This window comes from Typopeltis vanoorti, chromosome 22 (genome assembly GCF_054136105.1).
Source record: "Typopeltis vanoorti isolate ZY-2024b chromosome 22, IOZ_Tvanoo_1.0, whole genome shotgun sequence".
Classification (NCBI taxonomy): Eukaryota; Metazoa; Arthropoda; class Arachnida; order Uropygi; family Thelyphonidae; genus Typopeltis; species Typopeltis vanoorti.
The window spans coordinates 85,988,294-86,008,221 of record NC_143570.1 but is presented as its reverse complement, the minus strand read 5'-3'; the positions used below and the strand labels follow the sequence as shown (position 1 = coordinate 86,008,221).

The window sequence follows — 19,928 nt, the reverse complement described above, 5'->3', positions numbered from 1 at the left end:
TGCTTTGTATTGAATATAAATACATTAAATATAATAATAATATATGTCTGTATTACGATTTTTTTCCCCATGGGGACCGTGAAATATTTTAATTTTTCCAAGGGCGCCTTTATTATTATTATTCCTGATACCTCCAAGGAGTTCGAAGACTCATCGCGGGAGGACACCTCACCTACAACCGTCTCAACCACTACACCGAGCCTCTACTACAAATCGGCGCCATCTACCGACCACCACCACAACTAGTATTTTTTGTCTGTAAATTGTGTGTGTTCTGAAGGGCCGATTTGTCTGTATGCGTTATGAAAAACCCGAGTTTCCGGGGGAAAAACCCTGCTATCTCTGTATGAGATTGGCTAACTCACATCCTTAAGTTTGGGAAGCACTGGTGTAGAGCAATGGTTCTTAACCTGAGGTGCGACCCAGGTTAAGAACCATTTTGACCCAGATTCGATGGACAACAGCTATTTAATAAAAGATGATCTTATTGAAATATGAGCCAATGCACGTATTCAAATGGAATTTGAAAAACTGGACTTAGAACAATTCTGGTGTACACAGTTAGAACCTTATCCACAGCTGCCAAAAGCAGCATTGCAGACACTTTTACCATTTGTCACCACCTACCTGTGTGAAATGGGATTTTCATCACTTTTGCACATAAAATAAAAGCCAGAAATTGGTTAAATGCAAGTGATGACTTATGCGTGGCTCTTTCAAAAAAGGAGCCTCGCTTCAAAAGTATTATTATGAATAAACAACAACAACATAGCCATTAAAAATTGAGATATTGTTTTGTATGTATATGTAAATGTATGTGTTTATTTTTCAATAAATAAATTATCTTGCAATAGATGTAATTTCATAAATAAAGACATAGAAACACATTTTTCAAGGGGGTGTGAGAACTTATTTTTAGATTCAAGGGGGTGCTGATCACTAAAAAGGTTGAGACCCACTGGTGTAGAGGATAAGTAAGGAGGACAGTTAATTGTAGCAGAGTAGTGTGTGTCCTCCCACAATTAGTCCTTGGGGGTAGTATATATATATATATATATATATATATATATTTTTTTTTTTTATTTATTTATTTTTTTTTTTTTTTTGACAATTACAAGGTATTTATCACACAGAGTATTTATGTATATATATAATGAGACATATTTTCTGTACAATACAAAGATTCCATACAAAATGCAGAATATTAAATTTTTTTATAAATATAATTATACATTTAAAAAAAATTAAATATTTATCCATTGTACTTGCATATAGATTGGCACGAATGTGCATACAATTCACTATACAATGCAGTAATACAACACACAGTTCAATAGTAATAATAATGGAATGATTTTATATTAATGTACATAATTTTTCTGCATTTTATCTTTTGTGTTTTTCTTTCAATGTTTTTTTTTAAATAGATACTGTATTTAATACAGATATTTTACTTCTCTACAAAAATTCAGTATACAAGTACTGAGTACATTCTTTTTCATATACTTGTTTGTTTGGGTGGAATTTCTGCTTTCTTTCTAGAAGTTTTTGCAGAGCTTATCTGAGGAAGATAATAGATGCTGGTGGTTTCGTTTCAGTACCTGTCGCGAGCCAGGTGTAGATTTAACTGTTCATATGTATGTGCTTCGATATATAATAATAATAATTTTCCAACGAAGTAGGTAAAAACATTTGATAAATAACTGGTTAAACACGAGAGATGTGACTTGTACAAGTGCATGAGACAAAAGCTACACCTCCCAACAATCGTACATTACTCCAGCCCATCAATTTTGACCAAATTGCCCATCCCACCCACACATGCCATTCAGTTTCCTTCATTTTTGTCTGAATGGGCTTAACCTCTCACTGGAGCATAAGAGTTAGGAATAACTGTATTCTAAATTCAGTTGAAATTACAAAAATAAATAAGGCAGGGTAAGGATTGCAGATTATTTAAAAAAAAAAAACAGATTAGCTTCAACAATAGTTGTTATCTAAAAGCATCATCAGGATAAGCAGTAGAGAACATAAGATCTGAAAATTTTTTGTAAATGAAAGCATAACTATAACATAATAGCTAGTCGCTCGTGTCATTATATATGCTACCATGGCCTGTGTATTGTTGTATAAAGTCTTTAGGTGCTTATTGGTATAACAGAGGTCTTGTATGTTACACAAATGAATAAGAGATTTCCAGATGTCATGAAGTATGTGGGCCTGGTTGATGTTCAAGGTACTGTGTGAATGAAACACTCAGAAGATTCCTTAAACATCCTACCAAAAAAGTTGTCTTCCAATATAACATGGAAGTGGATGGCCAGTCCATGTTGTGATGTTCAAATAAGACATTCAGCGGGACTTTTTTTTTTTTTTTTTCCCATTTATGTTCTTCATTGTTTATGTTTATGTACTATTTCTTCTGAATTTCAAAACTTTTCATTGTCTGACTGATGTAAAGTTTGTCACATGAATATGGATTATTATATACTCCAGGGTACATTCCAAATTAAATGCTATCTCTAGAAACATAGGAAGTTTTGTAAGATGTTGAATGTTTATAAAAGATATACAATCTGGTAAAGAAATAGTGGTGTTGTAATTAATTTCTTTAGATACACGAGTTGGTTCATCAGAGAATAACAATTTCTTTTAATAACCTTTAATAGCCATTAATAATAACTTATGTATCTCCAGAAGTTTTTACAGCATTCCATTGGTAAAATACTTTGGGATATATAGGATCCCATATTCATGTTATGCTTTATTGGTCAAATAGGGAGAAGTTATGAAATCCATAAGAAAGAGCATATAGGCAACATAGAACATGGAAGGAAAGAAAAAAAGTGATCTCACTACATATATTCTCTGAACAACATGAGGACTGGTTGTCTGCTTCCATGGCACACTTGGAAGACAATGTTTTTGCTAGGATGCTTAAGGAGTCTTCTGAAGTGATTCATTCTCATGGCACCTTGAACAGAAACCAGGCCCTTATACTTCATGACATCTGAAAGTCTCTTATTCATTTGAGTAACACACAAAGCTTTTCTACCACTTGGAAGACAATGTTTTTGCTAGGATGCTTAAGGAGTCTTCTGAAGTGATTCATTCTCATGGCACCTTGAACAGAAACCAGGCCCTTATACTTCATGACATCTGAAAGTCTCTTATTCATTTGAGTAACACACAAAGCTTTTCTACCGTCAATAACTGCCATATTTACACATATGATATATGATGGATCTAATAACACATGATTAGCTAATATGTTGTCAGATGCATTCATATATATATATATATATATATATATATATATATATGTAGAAAGTTTTTTAACTTGGGTACATTATGTATTAAAGATACCAAGCAATTTTCTATAAACTTGGTTTTAATCCTATTTCCCAAGTAAGCAAACAGACAAGTCAGTCAAGTTTGCGCCTGCACGTAGTGCAAGTCTGAGGCAACTCATGGCAACATAGTGCCAGCCTGAAGCAACTCGTGGTAAAGGTGGACTAAGCTCTGATCACTTTCCTTAGAATTTTCCCCTAATGCAAAGCACATCCCCTTGCGGAGATGTATGATGCTATGCCACGAGTTGCCTCAGACTTGCGCTACATGCAGGTGCAAACTTGACTTACTTGTCTGTTTGCTTACTTGGGAAATAGGATTAAAATCAAGTTATATTTAATATATATATATATATATATATATATATATATAAAGAAATAATGATTGTTAGTCTTTATATTTTATATCTTTATGCATGTTCTTTACTCCTTGTTTTGATGATGCTGGATTTATAAGATTTTAAAATTTGGAAAGCAAAGATCCACCGAATGTACACAGAGTATACATTCGGTGGAGCTTAGAGGAAGCAGAGGAGATATGGTATATCTGGGAGTGGTAGACAAGAACCTAAAATAATTTAGTTGAGACATTGCTGAAATTGTGAGAACATCATAATAGATTATAGCAGTGACTTGGAAAATATTCACATGTAGAAGTGAGGAGGATATGATACACTTGATAAGATCACATAGGAATTATTATGCAATGATTTGGTTACCTGGTTTCAAGGTAGATGATATATTGGAAAGGGTCCAGAGATAATTGATGTTTCCATTCTCTGTAATGTTGGTTATGAAGAAAGATTGAGGAAATGCAAAATTTCAGAGGCTTGTGGATACGAGAATAATATATGATTGATGCATATAAGTTTGTAAGAATTTGTTACCAGTTAAATGTGAAATAGGTCTTTCATAGAATAGAAGGAGACAGGTAGAACAAGAGGCCATCCATGGAAGCTGTATCAGGAAGGTGTGAATGGGGGAGTGAGAAGCAGGGTTGCTGACTAGAATTCATTATTGAGGGTGAGTGTGGAAACAATGAATGAGTTTAAGTTACAGTTTAATGAACTGTGTGTCAGTAGGAACTAATATGATGAGTCTTTTGACTCTGTAGAAGTAGGATGAAGATAATAATAAATGAATGCAGTAATAGTTAGTGATGTCAGGGGAAGTGCTTCAAATCTGATGCTGATTCTAAAAATAGTCTCTTTAGACTTAGAGTAACTTCTGTGCAGCATTGTAGTCTACTACCTTTTAATCCTGTGTGAAGGGGTAGTCAGAGCGTGATCTTTTATGTCTGAACTTGCTATAATGATGACATTGAATATAGTTTTTATGTTCATAGTGAAAGTTAACAGATGTTTCTAATGGCCATAGTAGATCAGGTTCAGGCATAAGGACTGTTATATTAATCCTGGATTGAATGAAATTTATCCTTCATAATGGAAAGAAAAAAAGATATTTTTTATTTTCTTTCATGAAATGTATTTTTGGCTGTTTAAATGCACTGAAAATATATTTAACAGTATAGCATCCATAAAATGCAAAGACAAAGTGTCAAGACTGCTTGTGCTAGTGCATTCAGCTCTTATCACAAAACTTGGTTATCTTTTTCCACACTTTTTTTTGTCAGTGACTATGATCATTGCAAAAATAGATAAGAGTACATGTCCTCACATGTGACACTGTTCCCATCCTCCATATCTGAGGTATATCTGAAAAGATAGCCATCTATTAAAACATAATCTTCACATTGCATTTAAATCATACAAGCTAACTTTATCCATTAACACATCCAGGCATGTATAACAGGTTTTGTTCATAGATCAAGTTACAGAAACAATTAGGAACATCTATTAACATCTGCCTTTAAGAACATAAAAAACTATATTCGTTAGTATCATTGTGGTAAGTCAGAGCTAACAGAAGATGCTTTGGATATGATTAAAAGGAAGAAAGCTATAATGTATGATATCATGAGAAGTCTAGAGAAATAGTTTTTAGAGTCAGTATCATTAGCTATGAAGCATTCCTTTACCCTCAGTAAATCTGGTTGACTTCATTGTTCAAAAATTGGAAAGTTATTTGAAGACCACCTGTAACATTGTTGTGAATAAACTTTCTTCTCTGGCCCTAGAAGATGCCTTCCTGGAATATTACTTTTCTTTTAAAAATAGAAATAGACATCATACACAGAAAAAAATATAGATGACTTGTGTATAATTAAATGTTCATTAGTAAAATTTTTGCCTATTTATAACAGTCGTCTTCAGTGTAGAAAATGAAACAACATACCAAACAACTTATCAGAAGAAGCTTAACAAAATATTATACCTTTAGTAATGTAACAAATGATCAATAAAGTCCTAGAGGTAAAAACTAGTAAAGATTAGCAGGATATCACTGAATTCTTGGGGAAGATTTTCTACTGCTATTGTTAAAAATTTAATGATTTCGTAATTCATTCTGAATATTTGAGTGACTGCTAGGTGGTTTGAGGAAAAGAAGATCATTGTTAAGAGTGTTTTGTATATGTAATATATGAAGATTCAGTACTAGATAACAATTTAGTTCATTATAGTTTACTTTCAAAGTTAGTAAAATTTTTGACAACTGTATAACATTGTTGGCATGACACCAGTGGACAGCAGAACTGTGGCAGCCTAGATGTCTTGGTTAGATTGAATGAGAGATTTTATATGGTATATGAAAGATATTCATTATCAGAGGTGAAAGGAAATAGACTGGTGAGCTAATAAGTAGGAAGTGTTTTGAGAGTGAGTGCCAGTTTGGGTTGAGTAAAGTGTGCCATAGGAGGACTGTCTTTATTATCTCATCCTCTTGTTTGCTTGTTCTGTTAACACTTTCATATCCACTTTCTCATAGCACATTGTACACCTTGAAAATCAGTAGCACCTGCCAAGCAATTATCTTTGCATGCTGTGACAGCCTCATTGTATCATTTTCACACCTGGGAAACAAGATTTAGTCATGCAGTTAAGTACTTTTTGTGGAATCATCATAAACTTGATTCTTACTCTCATTCTTTAACTTTCTCATATGTTCCTTTTTCTTACCTCGCATCTCGTTTTTCCTTTTCTTCTCAGCTTTACCACTTGCTGGATGTTTCTGCAGTTCAGGCTCAAACATTGTCCTGCAAAAGATTCCACACAGGTGCACAATTTCTTTTATGACATCCCCTCGTTATCGTGACCTTTTTCTACCACTATTTTTCACCAAATAGAGTGAGACATGTTTGTCAACATTCTTCACTCTGCTAAATGCAGAAGGAATGGAATGGTGTGCTGTTTATAGACCTTTGGACTGAATTTGATAGATTGGAAGAGGACTTACATAAAATTGATGTATTTCACTTAAATAGATTGGAAGTTAAATATCCCGAGAAAGCATAATTCACTGAAAGCGTGGAAATGTATTATTATTATTACACAAGTATCTGCATGGAGTTGGAAGAACCATTGCAGGAGACTCGCACTAACATTTATACACACGGTACCTATTAGACCTTCCCTTACACGCATTCACTATCAGGACACTCACAACTAATTCTGGCAGTCTATTCCACTTGTTTGCTACTCTCCAAGAAAAAAAATCTACTGCATATCTTTGCTAACCACCCTCTTATGAAGGTGGTCTGAAAGATTCTCGAACTAAAAATGAAAAAACAAATTTATAATTTCAAAATTATTTTTATTTTTCAACAAAATCTCCCTTAATCTAATACATTTATTTCAGCGATGCTCCAGTGCCATTATCCCATCCCTGTAGTGGTTCTCAGTAAGATCTGCAAAATCTGCTCTACAGCTGCAGTCACCTCTTGATTCGAAGAAAAACGCTGACCAGCCAGGAAAAGTTTTAGTTTTGGGAAGAGATGGAAGATAGAAGTCAGAGAGAGCCAAATCTGGAGAATAGGGTGGATGTTCCAACAATTCATAGTGTAGATCCCTTAATTTTTCCATTGCCAAAAACACCTTTGCGGGCAGGTGTATTGCCCTGATGAAAGATGATTTTTTTTCTTCTGCAAACCAGTCTTTTCTCACAAATTTTTTCATCTAGTCTGGTTAAAAGATTGGAATAATATTCCCAGGTTATTGTTTTACCCTTTTCAAGATAACTAATAAACAAAATGCCTTTAGCATACCAAAAGACTGATGCCATGACCTTTCCTGCTGATGGAACTGACTTTGTCTTCTTTGGCGCTGAACAAATGGCTTCTGTCCACTATTTTGACTGCTGTTTAGATTCTTGTGTGTAATGCTGAATCCAAGAGTTTCATTTTCAACCTTTTCCATAATACGGCACACCTAGATTAATTATTAAAATTCTGTAGCACACTAAAAATATATTCTTTTAATTTTTTTGATGATCTGGCAAAAAATAGGCATAATTTCGATTGATTTACAACACATGAAGAGGGAAGACCAGATACTAGTAAATAAATGGACAAATTATGACATTATTTTTTTCAATTAATTTGTTTTCATAAATCTCATGGTACACCTGAAGACCTCTTGCGGCACACTGGTTGAAAATCGCTGATCTATAGTAATAAATCGATGCACAAAATCAGTTTTATTCTTGTTAAAATGCTCCAAGCACTGTTCAGAGATTTTCATGTGAGTGCGTTTTTGATCTGTTATGAGAAAGTGTGGCACCCATCTTGCGCAAAGCTTTTTCATTTGTAATTCTTCATGCAAAATATATTATTATTATTATTCCTGATGCCTCCAAGGAGTCCGAAGACTCATCGCGGGAGGACATCTTCAACTGTCTCTACACCTTACCTCTACTACGAATCAACGCCATCTACCGCCCACCTCCAACACCACCACAACTAGTAATTTTTGTCTGTAAATTGCGTGTGTTCTGAAGGGCCGATTTGTATGTATGCGGGATGAAAAACCCGAGTTTCCGGGAGAAAAAACCCTGCTACTTCCGTATGAGATCGGCTAACTCACCATCGATATCCTACACATTCTTTTGAAATGCCTATAGTCTCAGCAATTTCACACACTTTGACTTAAGCGGTCATCCAATAACATATCGTGCACTTGATCAATGATTTCTGGTGGCGTTATACTTTTTGGACATCCTTCACGTGGATCATCTTCAAGGCTGGTATAGCCACGTTTAAATTCAGCAACCCATTTCCTAATTGTCAAAAATGAAGGAGTAGACTGCTCATAAACTTTTATGAACTTCAAATGAATTTCTTTTGGCGTTAAACCTTTTACAAAGAATTTTATCATTTCAAGGGATACAGACAACACTTTTGCTTCAGACAGTGGTGTAAAACAAACTACTTGATAGAATGACTTGCAATTTCACATGGATGCTTATGAGAGATGTACCAACTTAGAAATAAAAATCTTGCTGATAGTGTTGCCATCTGTGGTCGAGGCCGAGAACATTTCAGAACATCCTCATACATAACTTTCAGAGGCGACCTCTAGTACTCTCTCTGTGTTTTTCATATATTGAAAAATTTCAAGGTACATGTAACACTCATTATACATGGAGTTTGTCTTCTCGAAAATCACTGCATATATGATGGGACGAATGGTAAAAATCTGTGTTTAAGAGCAGCAATGTGATGTAACTGGGTTAATAATGGAAATTATTATTATTATTATTATTACGGGCAGCTCCAAGGAGTCCTTAGACTCATCGAGGGAGGCCCAACATCATGTCAAGAACAACATTCACACAGCATCTATCATACTTCACTTTGAACTCATTTACAGTCATGAGGAGAGAGAGAATTCGATTTTCTGTTTGTCCGGTTCAGACCCATAAAGCATGTGTAAAGATGCCTAAATAAGGTCTACAGACATGAGTATTTGAAAAAAAAAAAAAATGTATGTACACAAATGCTAGGAGTATCAGAAACAAAGAAGTAGTTTACTAAATTAAAGAGACCAAAGGCTTCATTTCAGCAATGCAAAATTATATATAGATTAAGTGGATATTTAATCCAACATCATTTCAAAGCCGAATACAGAAACTATAAAAGTTTCGTGCGAAAATTGACCAGAGAGCTTGCGAGAATACACTGTGCCATACTACAAGTTGCCCTAGCCGAATCTAATAGGAAAAGCACGAACACTAAAAGTGCCCGTATGTCTTCTATTGGTCCATTTTGATTGATTTCACTAGTCTGACAGCTGTTTCAAACTCATTGGTCATTGGTTCTAAGAGAGCAAAATCTCTCTGTACTAGGGAACTTGAAATGTCAGAGAGGTGTGTTTTCCGTAAGTGAACTCTTGGTCGGTGTATTTACTAAAATAAAGAGCCAACGCCTTCAACCGAATACAGAAACTATAAAAGTTTCGTGCGAAAATTGACCAGAGAGCTTGCGAGAATACACTGCGCCATACTACGAGTTGCCCTAGCCGAACCTAATAGGAAAAGCATGAATGCTAAAAGCGCCCGCCCGTATATTGCCTTCTATTGGTCCATTTTGATAGGTTTCACTAGTCTGACAGCTGTTTCAAACTCATTGGTTTTCATCATATAACTTTGCATATAATTTTGCATTGCCAAAATGAAGCCTTTGGCTCTTTATTTTAGTAAATACTTTCCGCACCGACCGAGAGTTTGCTTACGGAAAATACACCTCTCCGATGCTTTAAGTTTCTTAGCACTGAGAGTTTTTGCTCTCTTAGGTTTCTGCCTAGTCTCTGACGAAAACCAATGAGTTTGAAACAGCTGTCAGACTAGTGAAACCCATCACAATGGACCAATAGAAGGCAATATACGGGTGCTTTTAACATTCGTGCTTTTCCTATTATGTTCAGCTAGGGAAATTTGTAGTGTGGCGGCGGTGTATTCCTGCAAGCTCTCTGGTCAATTTTTGCACGAAACGTTTATAGTTTCTGTATTCAGCTTTGAAATGATGTTGGATTTAATATCCACTTAATCTATATATAACAAAGGAGTAGTTTGTTTCTTTGGTTAATACATTGGGACCTGAGATTGTAGGCATTAGTAATACCTGGCAATCAGTAATAATAATCCAGTTAGTGTTGAGACCTGTGATTGTAATTTTAATAGCAGGTTTTCATCTGATATGAGGTTGAGGGTAACAAGATTGAATACATAATGTTGTGTTGTTACAGACCTGTGGATCAATTGCTAGTAATGAAGAAATGCATGATCAAATAAAGATGACGGATGCAAAAAAGAGTAATCATAATTAGGGACTTATCCAAGCATTGATTGGGTAGCTGTGAAATCTCATGAAAAGAATGAAACTGAATTTATTGAGCTGTTGTGAGACAGGCAGTATGTGACAGAAGGAACTCATGGTCAAAAGAGTGTTTGATGTGATGTAGTGTCATGGGGGGGGGGTGTTCGTGTTAAAGATGTAACTAGTCTTTGGTGACAGTGATCAGTTGGCTAAGTTCATGAGTATACCATTTAGAAAAGGTTACATGCTGAACAACAAAACAGGAAATTATGATCAACTGAGGAGTATACTGAGTTTAGTGCAATGGTATTGGTTGTTGGATGGAAAGAATATTGATAGTGCATTTTAAATTTAAAAATATTTAAATGATGCAACATCAGAATGTGTTCTGAGAGTTTGAAGAATAAATAGGGTAGGAGTCAAATGGATGTGTAATCTTATTAGCAAGAAATTTGTAAGAAAAGGATGATGTGGAAGGAATACTGTATGCATAAGGATCATATCCCCTATGAAAAGTATAAGCTGCAGGCAAGAAGAGTTGCAACTGTTGTGCAGAAAGTTAAGTCTGAATATGAAAAGAAACTGGCCCTGCAAGCTAAAGACAACCCAAAAGAATTCTCTCATTATGCTGTATATAAAAGACAGAATGAATGTGAAAGAAGAACTCTACTGAATGCAGATGGTGTGAGGGTGACAGATGTAGAAAGGTTGTTAAACAAATGATTGACCATTTTGCTAAAAACTATCAACCTGATGTATGCAATATTGCACCCACTGCTACCTCTTCACTGAATGAAGAAACTCAGATGTATGAGGAGGATGAATTAGAGCTGTTGTACAAACTGAATGAGAATTCAGCAAGGGAGGTTCATAACATGGGATAATAAAGGTTGCATTACCAAGTGAGTGAGATTCCTATCTTCAGGATTAATTTTATCAAAAATGCACGTATTGTTCATGCATATTATGGCAAAAAGTAGCAAATAAACTATTCAGTATTTATAAAACAAATAACTATTCAAGTAGTTCTTTATTTTCACTATTAATATATCGTAATCACATTTTCTTTATCTGCCATGCTGAAGACTACTTTATCAAGAATCTTTTAATGGAGACCCGACTTGCAGTTTCAGTTTTCGATTGTAACCTCCTAATTTCTCTTTGAAGAAAAATTCATTAACTTCTTCAGTTGTAATGTGATCTGTGAGGGGAACTGAAAAGTTCTGATAACCACTTACAACAGTGGTTCCCAGACTTATTTGGCTTACTGCCCCCTTTTCCCCAAAAAATTTATTCACCCCCCCCGTTAATCCTGTACAATTGAGCACTCTTGTACATTGTATCAAGCCATTATCAGTGTAGAACTACTTAGTCCCATTGTCCTTTGAATGTCAAAGCTACATCCACCTCTATCAAACCTATTCATAATTTTCAACTTCACCTCTGAAGAATTGGATTTCCTAGGCCTTTTCTTCACTTGGTCTTTATGCACATTCTTCTTTTCACTCTTAGTTTCTTATGTGTGTCTCTTGCCAGACATTTTGCTCAAAGAGCGTATAAGTTATTTACAGATAAAGTAAAATACCGTATAGACAAATAAGGCAGTAGGGACAAAATGGATACTGAGCCACTGAACACAGCAGACAGAGGTGGGAGATAGGAAACAATGTGCATGCACAGAAATTTCTATGCTTTATGCACCTTCTTCTTTTCACTCTTAGTTTCTTATGTGTGTCTCTTGCCAAACATCTTGCTCAAAGAGCGCATAAGTTATTTACAGATAAAGTGAAATACCACATAGACGAATAAGGCAGTATGGGCACTGAACTCACTGAACTAAGTGCGGTCACTGTTGATGATGAGTCTCCTCCACATCCTCCTGTCTTGGACTGTCACCACATCCAAGTTCTTCATCCTCAAGTCCTCTTCTACCAGCTCCCTCCATCTCTTCTTTGGCCGCCCATGCTTCCTCCTTCCTTGCACATCCATCTGCATGACCCTTCTTCCCACATATTCGTCTTCCATCCTCATCACATGACCAAACCATCTCGACCTTGCCTCCTGTATCTTGTAGTAAAAAACTCTTGTAGAAAAAACGAGTTCACAATTGTTAGATCAAACGCTACTGCAAAGTCCACAACCCTCTCTCCTTCCTGGTTCATCATTCCCGCTATGTGGCCACCATGCACCCTTTCACAGTCTCTATTCTGTCTCCCTATGTGTCCGTTCAAGTCTCCTCCGACAATCACCATCTCATTTTCTTCCAGTTCCCTCATTTCTTCATCTAACACGTTCCAGAACTCATCTTTCTCCTCTGCTGTACAGCCAACTTGCGGAGCATATACACATAATAGGACCCCCCGCTCTTCTCCAAGACCCAATTTCATTCGCATGATCCTGTCGTTCCTTCTACCCACTTCCAGTACTTCGCCCTTCATTCTGCCACACACCACAATTCCTACACCATTTCTTCCCTCGTTATTCACTCCAGAGTAGAACAATTTATATCCATCTCCCAGTTCCTTTGCATTTCCCCCGTTCCACCTTGTCTCCTGCACACACAAAATGTCCAACTTCCTCATCATGTCTGCCACCTCTCTTCCCCTTCCAGTCATGCTTCCAACATTCAGTGTTCCCACTCGCAACATCCTCTCCACCTGCTGGGCTCGCTTCTTTAACCGCATCCGCTGTTGATGCGGTAGCCCTCATCCACTTCACTTAGATAGGGGTGGGGAGATAAGACGCAATGCACATGCATGGAAATTTCTACACTTTGTAGAGGAAACAGTGATGATAGTCATTATGTACTGCAATAATGGAACCACGCATATTCGAAAATGCAGATAATGAAATCACTTATAACGAGAGTTATAAGTTATGCTACATTAAGTTGGGAGGTTTCAAATGTGGATTCTTTTTTTAAAAAAAAAGGGGTATATGTTGAACTGCAGGACAATTGATAAGCCTAAGAGGTAGCTTCAAGCAATGCATTGCATAAGAATTTGCAAGCCAAGTATGTTACAGCACATTGGAGATGATTTAGTGTCTGAAAGAAGCATTATGAGAATGTATACCTATGGTCAGAAGGATAGCAGTCACATGAATGAGTAGCATCATAAAGCAGGAGCTCCAAAAATAGAAAAAAAAAAAGTTGTGCCGGGTATATAATGAGAAAGGTAAACATTAAGCTCACAAGTAAAAGAGTGACTAGAGTGGTCAAAATCATATTATGAGAGGAAATTAGCTGAGCAGGCTAAAAGAAATTTAATGGCTTTCTTTCATTATGTGGTGAGTAAAAGGGAGAATGACTATGGAAGGATAACTTTAACAAGTGTTGATGATAGGAAGTAAGAAAAGTTGATAAAATAGTTGCATTCTGGGTGACCACTTTGCAAATGTGTCTCTTTTCAACATAATCTTCCTCTACTTCAACACACTTTTCACAGCTTTGAATTAACATTTCTATGCCCTTGAAAAAATAGCTTAAAACTGCATCTTTCACCTCATTGTCATCTACAAATTTTCTTCCTCAAAGGTCTTTCTTCAGTTTTGAGAAGAGGTAGTAGTCAATGGGTGCTAGATCTGGTCTGTAGGGTGGGTGTTCAATCTCCTGGAAGCCAGTCCTTCACTGCAGCCTTCACAACAATAGCTGTATGGAATGGAACATTTGTGAAGCAGGCGAACATCATGACTCAGCATTCCTCATCTCATCTCCTTTATGGAGATGAGACGAGGAATGCTGAGGAAACTTGTGCAAGAGTGAAGCATAATATTCTGCATTCACAGTGGTATTCCTTTCCTTGTGGTTAATCAAGAGAATTCCCCAGAAATCCCAAAAGATTGTTGCCATGATCTTATTGGTGGACTGAGTGACATTGACTTTTCTCAGTGGTGCTTTGCCTGGTTTGCACCACTCCATGGATTCCCTTTTGGAAAGGGGATCACAATAACCCATTTGGTAGTGCAACACTGAGGCAACTCATAGTAAGGGTGGAGCAAACTCCGATCACTATTCTTGATATTTACCCATAATGTGAAACCCAGCTCCTAGGAGCTGTATTACTGTTCTACATTATGAGAGGTCACTACCCAGACCGGTTTCAACCTTTATTGAGGTCTCATCAGTGAGTAGGTAGACCTAAATAATACCAAGTTTGGTATTATTATCAAGATATTCTTAAATATCAAGAATAGTGATCAGATCTTGCTCCACCCTTACTATGAATTACATCAGTGTTGCACTACCAACTGGGTTAGGTGTTGCACTATCCAGGTATTTGCTTACACTTGGACTCGCCGAACTTTATAGTTTCTATATTCGGCATGAAACTCTTTGAGTTTCTTATTCGCCTATGAAACAATATGGGATGTAATATCCCTTAACTTAAATAAGTGCATGTCGCCGAATTGAAGCCTTTGGCTCTTCATATAATTAGTAATTTATTAGGACACCTTGGCAATTCTTATAGTAAGGTATATGTAAGTTCTTTTCGCCAAACTTGGTATTATTTAGGTCTACCTACTCACTGATGAGACAACAATAAAGGTTGAAACCGGTCTGGGTAGTGACCTTCTCTCATAATGTAGAACAATAATACAGCTCCTAGGAGCTGGGTTTCACATTATGGGTAAATATCAAGAATAGTGATCGGAGTTTGCTCCACCCTTACTATGAGTTGCCTCAGTGTTGCACTATCCAGGTATTTGCTTACGCTTAGACTCGCCGAACTTTATATAGTTTCTATATTTGGCTATGAAACAATATGGGATGTAATATCCCTTAACTTAAATAAGTTCATGTCGCCGAACTGAAACCTTTGGCTCTTCATATAATTAGAATATTTTCTTATTTAATAAAAATTAATTTTCAAAATGAGTTTTTTCAATTTAAGAAAATAGAAGCACACCACTTATCATTTTATGGAATATCTGTTGACTTAATGAGATTTTTTCTCATGAAGTCTTTCCGTTGACTTCGTGAGATCCCTCACCCAATTTTTTTTCATTAAAAAAAAATTGGGTGAGGGATCTTGGGAGTGCAGGTTTTTGCACTACTAGTAGTATTTTGTATAATTTGTTAAGCCACGGTCGTAAAGGTACTGAAGGCAGCTCATAGAGATAACTTGGTCAGAGACAAAAGGAATGGGGGGGGGGATGAGAATATGATACTTTATGGAGCAGTGGGGTGTTACTCACTTATTATAATAACAGAGTTAGATAAAGGGATGGCTACACATTGATCCTGCTAGATTTTACAAGAGCATTTGATAGGATACCACATCAAACTTTGTTACACAAATTGAGGTGGGGATAGATATGAAGCTGGTGATATGGATTCAAAGGTGGTGTGTGTGCAGTTACTAAAGGGATATATGAAAGAGTGCAGAATCCAGGAAGAAGCAAGTGACTAGTGGTGTTTTTTGTGTGGTTCCCATCCACAATAGGTTATTATGAACTTATAATACATCTTGTGCCATGGGTGGGCTAAGGATTTTTTTTTTTGCCATTTTTTTTTATCAATTTTATATATTTTTTGTAATTTTTAAATTTATTTTTACATAGTCTGGAAACCCTGCTCTAGATACCAAACATAGAACTTTTTTTCAAGCTACTTCAGGCCTTCAATAAGTAGGGTGGTGGTCTTGCACTAGGTAATGAAATTCATCTCCCACCTAAAGTTTCTTTAACTATTTCAAAAAGAATAATTGACTCCAGTCTAGTAGAAAGGTACTATTTTTATTAATATAATTGTTATTCTTATTTTTAGTCATAATATATTTAAAATTGTTGGATCTTCATAACATTTTTAATACTAACTTCAGTATGTTTATTTTTAGGCATCTATGGACCTCCCTCCTGATAAAGTGAAACTTTTAAAACAGTATGATGATGAAAAGAAGTGGGATATGATATGTGATCAGGTATAGCTTTTCATAGGAGATCAATTTTGTTTAAGTGTGCTAGAGTGCCATTTTGCTAACAAAAACATTGGCTTTTTTTTTTCTTTGACAGCATATTTAAATAAGACCTTTTTTCCCAGTAAGAATCCATCACAGTGTAATATTTTGATATAAATTTGAGTTTTTTTTTTTTATACGAATCTTAATGTTAAGTTCATTTTCTAGAATAAGATTTTTTTTTAAAAACAGCAAAGTATATCTATATGGTAGGTGACAATACCAGATGTATTTAAAAATTTTTGATCTGAGAGAATATGACAATAACATGCATATTTAAATTATAATTATAGTTATAATTATATGAGGGTTGTTTGAAAGGTTTGGTAAAAAAATAATAAGTTAAACACGTTTTTTTGGAAAAAATTACCTTTATTTCTCAGCGGTCTCCATCGAGGTCTACATATTTGGTCCAGCAAGTTTCCAATTTTTTCATCCCATCTAAACAAAAGTAGGATTTGTCAAATTGTGCAAAATCGGCATCGACAGCCTTGATGAGATCCTCGTTCGAAGAAAATTTTTTCCCACCGAGCCAAATTTTTAAGTTTGGGAACAAGAAGTCGTCGCATGGGGCCAAGTCCAGAGAATACGGTGGATGTGGAATCAATTCAAACCTCAATTCATGCAATTTTGCCATTGAGACTGCCGATGTGTGGGACGGTGCATTGGCTTGATGAAAGAGCACTTTTTTGTATACCAATCTTGGCCGTTTTTTCTTCAGTTCTTCTTTTAAATGGTCCAACAATGACGCATAATAGACTCCTGTTATTGTCTTACTATTTTCCAAATAGTCTATCATGATAATTCCTTGGGAATACCAAAAAACAGTGGTCATCACCTTCCCAGCTGACAAAATGGTCTTCACTTTTTTTGGTGCTCTTTCACCAGGCATTGTCCATTGTTTTGACTGCTGCTTGGACTCAGATGTGTAGTGGTGGATCCAAGTTTTGCCTACAGTCATGAATCAATGCAAATAATCCTGCGAATTGCGGTTAAACATTGCCAAACACTGCGTTGAAATGTCTTTTCACATACGTTTTTAATCGACAGTCAACAATCGCGGCACCCAGCTTTTTCTTGTGCAATTTTTTGTGCAGGATATAATACACTTGTTCAGTTGAGATGCTTACAATCCCAGCAATCTCATGCACTTTCACTCGACGGTCTTCCATAATGATACCATGGATTTTGTCAATCATTTACTTCATAGTGACCTCATTTGGGCTTCCAGAGCGCACTTCATCTTTGGACTTAAGACCATGTTTAAACTCATTTATCCAAAAATAAATAGTCTTTAATTCTGGTGCAGAGGCCCCATGAACTGAATCAAACTCAACTTTGATCTGCGCAGTCATCCACTTCTTCAAATAAAACTGTTTTATCACTGCACGAAACTCGTTTTTCTCCATTTTTATGAAAAATGTGAACACAGTCATTTTAACTGTTTGCCAAACGAGAACTACTTGTAGCATGTGGCAAAAATTTTGCCAGGGAGCATGAAAAAGATGATACGTGCCAACACTGGTATGAATGAACGAATTGTGTCGCTGTCTATTGGAAATTTATCAGACTTTTCAAACAACCCTCGTAGTTAATTATAGTTGAAATTATAATAAACATTACTGAACTTCTCAGTGCAGTGATAAAGTGAGAGTGTGAATAAGGATCATTCATAATCCAAAAAAGCATGAGAATCTTTTTGTGAATGGACATAGAGAATATGGATGTAAAATCAGAAAATGATTGATAAGAAGAGTTTTAGAATACATGCGAATAAGAGAGTAGGTAAGAGTGAAGAACAAGGAAATCAGTAGATCAGAGTAGAGAGCTGCCACAAAGCATATAGCAACAAGCATGAAAAAAGAAATAACTATATTGATTGGATGGTCTGGAAAAGCAGGATAGAGCACATCCGATACATTTGGAAATAAAGCCATGGGGGGGGGGTAATACCACAAGGTAATAATGGCATAGCATAACGTATAGGACACCTCATGGACTGTATATATATATATATATATGAGGATGGTCTGAAAAGTTCTTGGCCTCGACCATAGATAGCAACACTATCGGCAAGATTTTTTTTTCCTAAGTTGGTACATCTGTTATAAGCATCCATGTGAAATTGCAAGTCATTATATCAAGTAGTTTGTTTTATTTAGCTGTCTGAAGCAAAAGCATGATACTCAAATTTATCTATTTCAAGAATAAAATTGAGTATCGTGCGGTTATAAAATTCTTTGTAAAAGAAGGTTTAATGCCAAAAGAAATTCATTTGAAGTTCATAAAAGTTTATGGGCACTCTTCTCCTTTGTTTTCGACAATTAAGAAATGGGCCTCCAAGTTTAAACATGGCCGTACCAGCCTTGAAGATGATTCACGTGAAGGACGTTTAAAAGGTGTAACAACATCAGAAATCATTGATCAAGTGCATGATATGGTATTGGATGACTGGCGAATCAAAGTGCATGAAATAGCCGATGAAATATGTAGGATATATTTTGCATGAAGAATTGCAAATGAAAAAGCTTTGTGCAAGATGGGTGCCACACTTTCTCATAACAGATCAAAAACACACTCTCATGTGAAAATCTCTGAACAGTGCTTGGAGCCTTTAAACAAGAATAAAACTGATTTTGTGTATTGATTTATTACTATGGATGAGACTTCGATTCACCATCACACACCAGAATCCAAACACCAGTCAAAACAATGAACAGAAGCCAGTTGTTCAGTGCCAAAGAAGACAGAATTGGTTCTATCAGCAGGAAAGGTCATGGCATTGGTGTTTTGGGATGCTAAAGGCATTTTGTTTATTAATTATCTTGAAAAGGGTAAAACAATAACCGGGGAATATTATTTCAATCTTTTAACCACACTAGACGAAAATATTCATGAGAAAAGACCTGGTTTGAAGAAGAAAAAATCATCTTTCATCAGGACAATGCACCTGCCCACAAAGGTGTTTTGGCAATGGGAAAATTAATGGATCTGCACTATGAATTGTTGGAACATCCACCCTATTCCCCAGATTTCGCTCCCTCTGACTTCTGTTTCTTCACAAAACTACAACTCTTCCTTGCTTGTCAGCGTTTTTCTTCGAATCAAGAGGTAATTGCAGCTGTAGAGGGGTATTTTGCAGATTGCACTGAGAACAACTACAGGGACAGGATAATTGTGCTGGAGCATCGTGAAATAAATGTATTAGTCTTAAAGGAGATTATGTTGAAAAATAAAAATAATTTTGAAATGATAAATTCGTTTTTTCATTGTTAGGATGAGAACTTTTCAGACTACCCTCGTACATATGTACATATACTAATGGAAAGAATATCAGATAGAAGGATGGTATGTTTGTGACAGTGCAATTCAATGTGTCTAAGGATTATTGGCATATGCAAAACTTGGTTA

At 35.9% G+C, this 19,928-nt stretch overlaps 1 protein-coding gene across 1 annotated transcript in view; it reads left to right on the top strand.

The window, feature by feature from the left end:
- The window catches only part of Frl (formin-like protein), a 516,064-nt gene that overhangs the window by 104,003 nt on the left and 392,133 nt on the right, over positions 1-19,928 (top strand). The window contains 1 exon segment of the mRNA XM_090412395.1: positions 16,398-16,481. Coding sequence (XP_090268521.1) covers positions 16,398-16,481 — 84 coding nt within the window.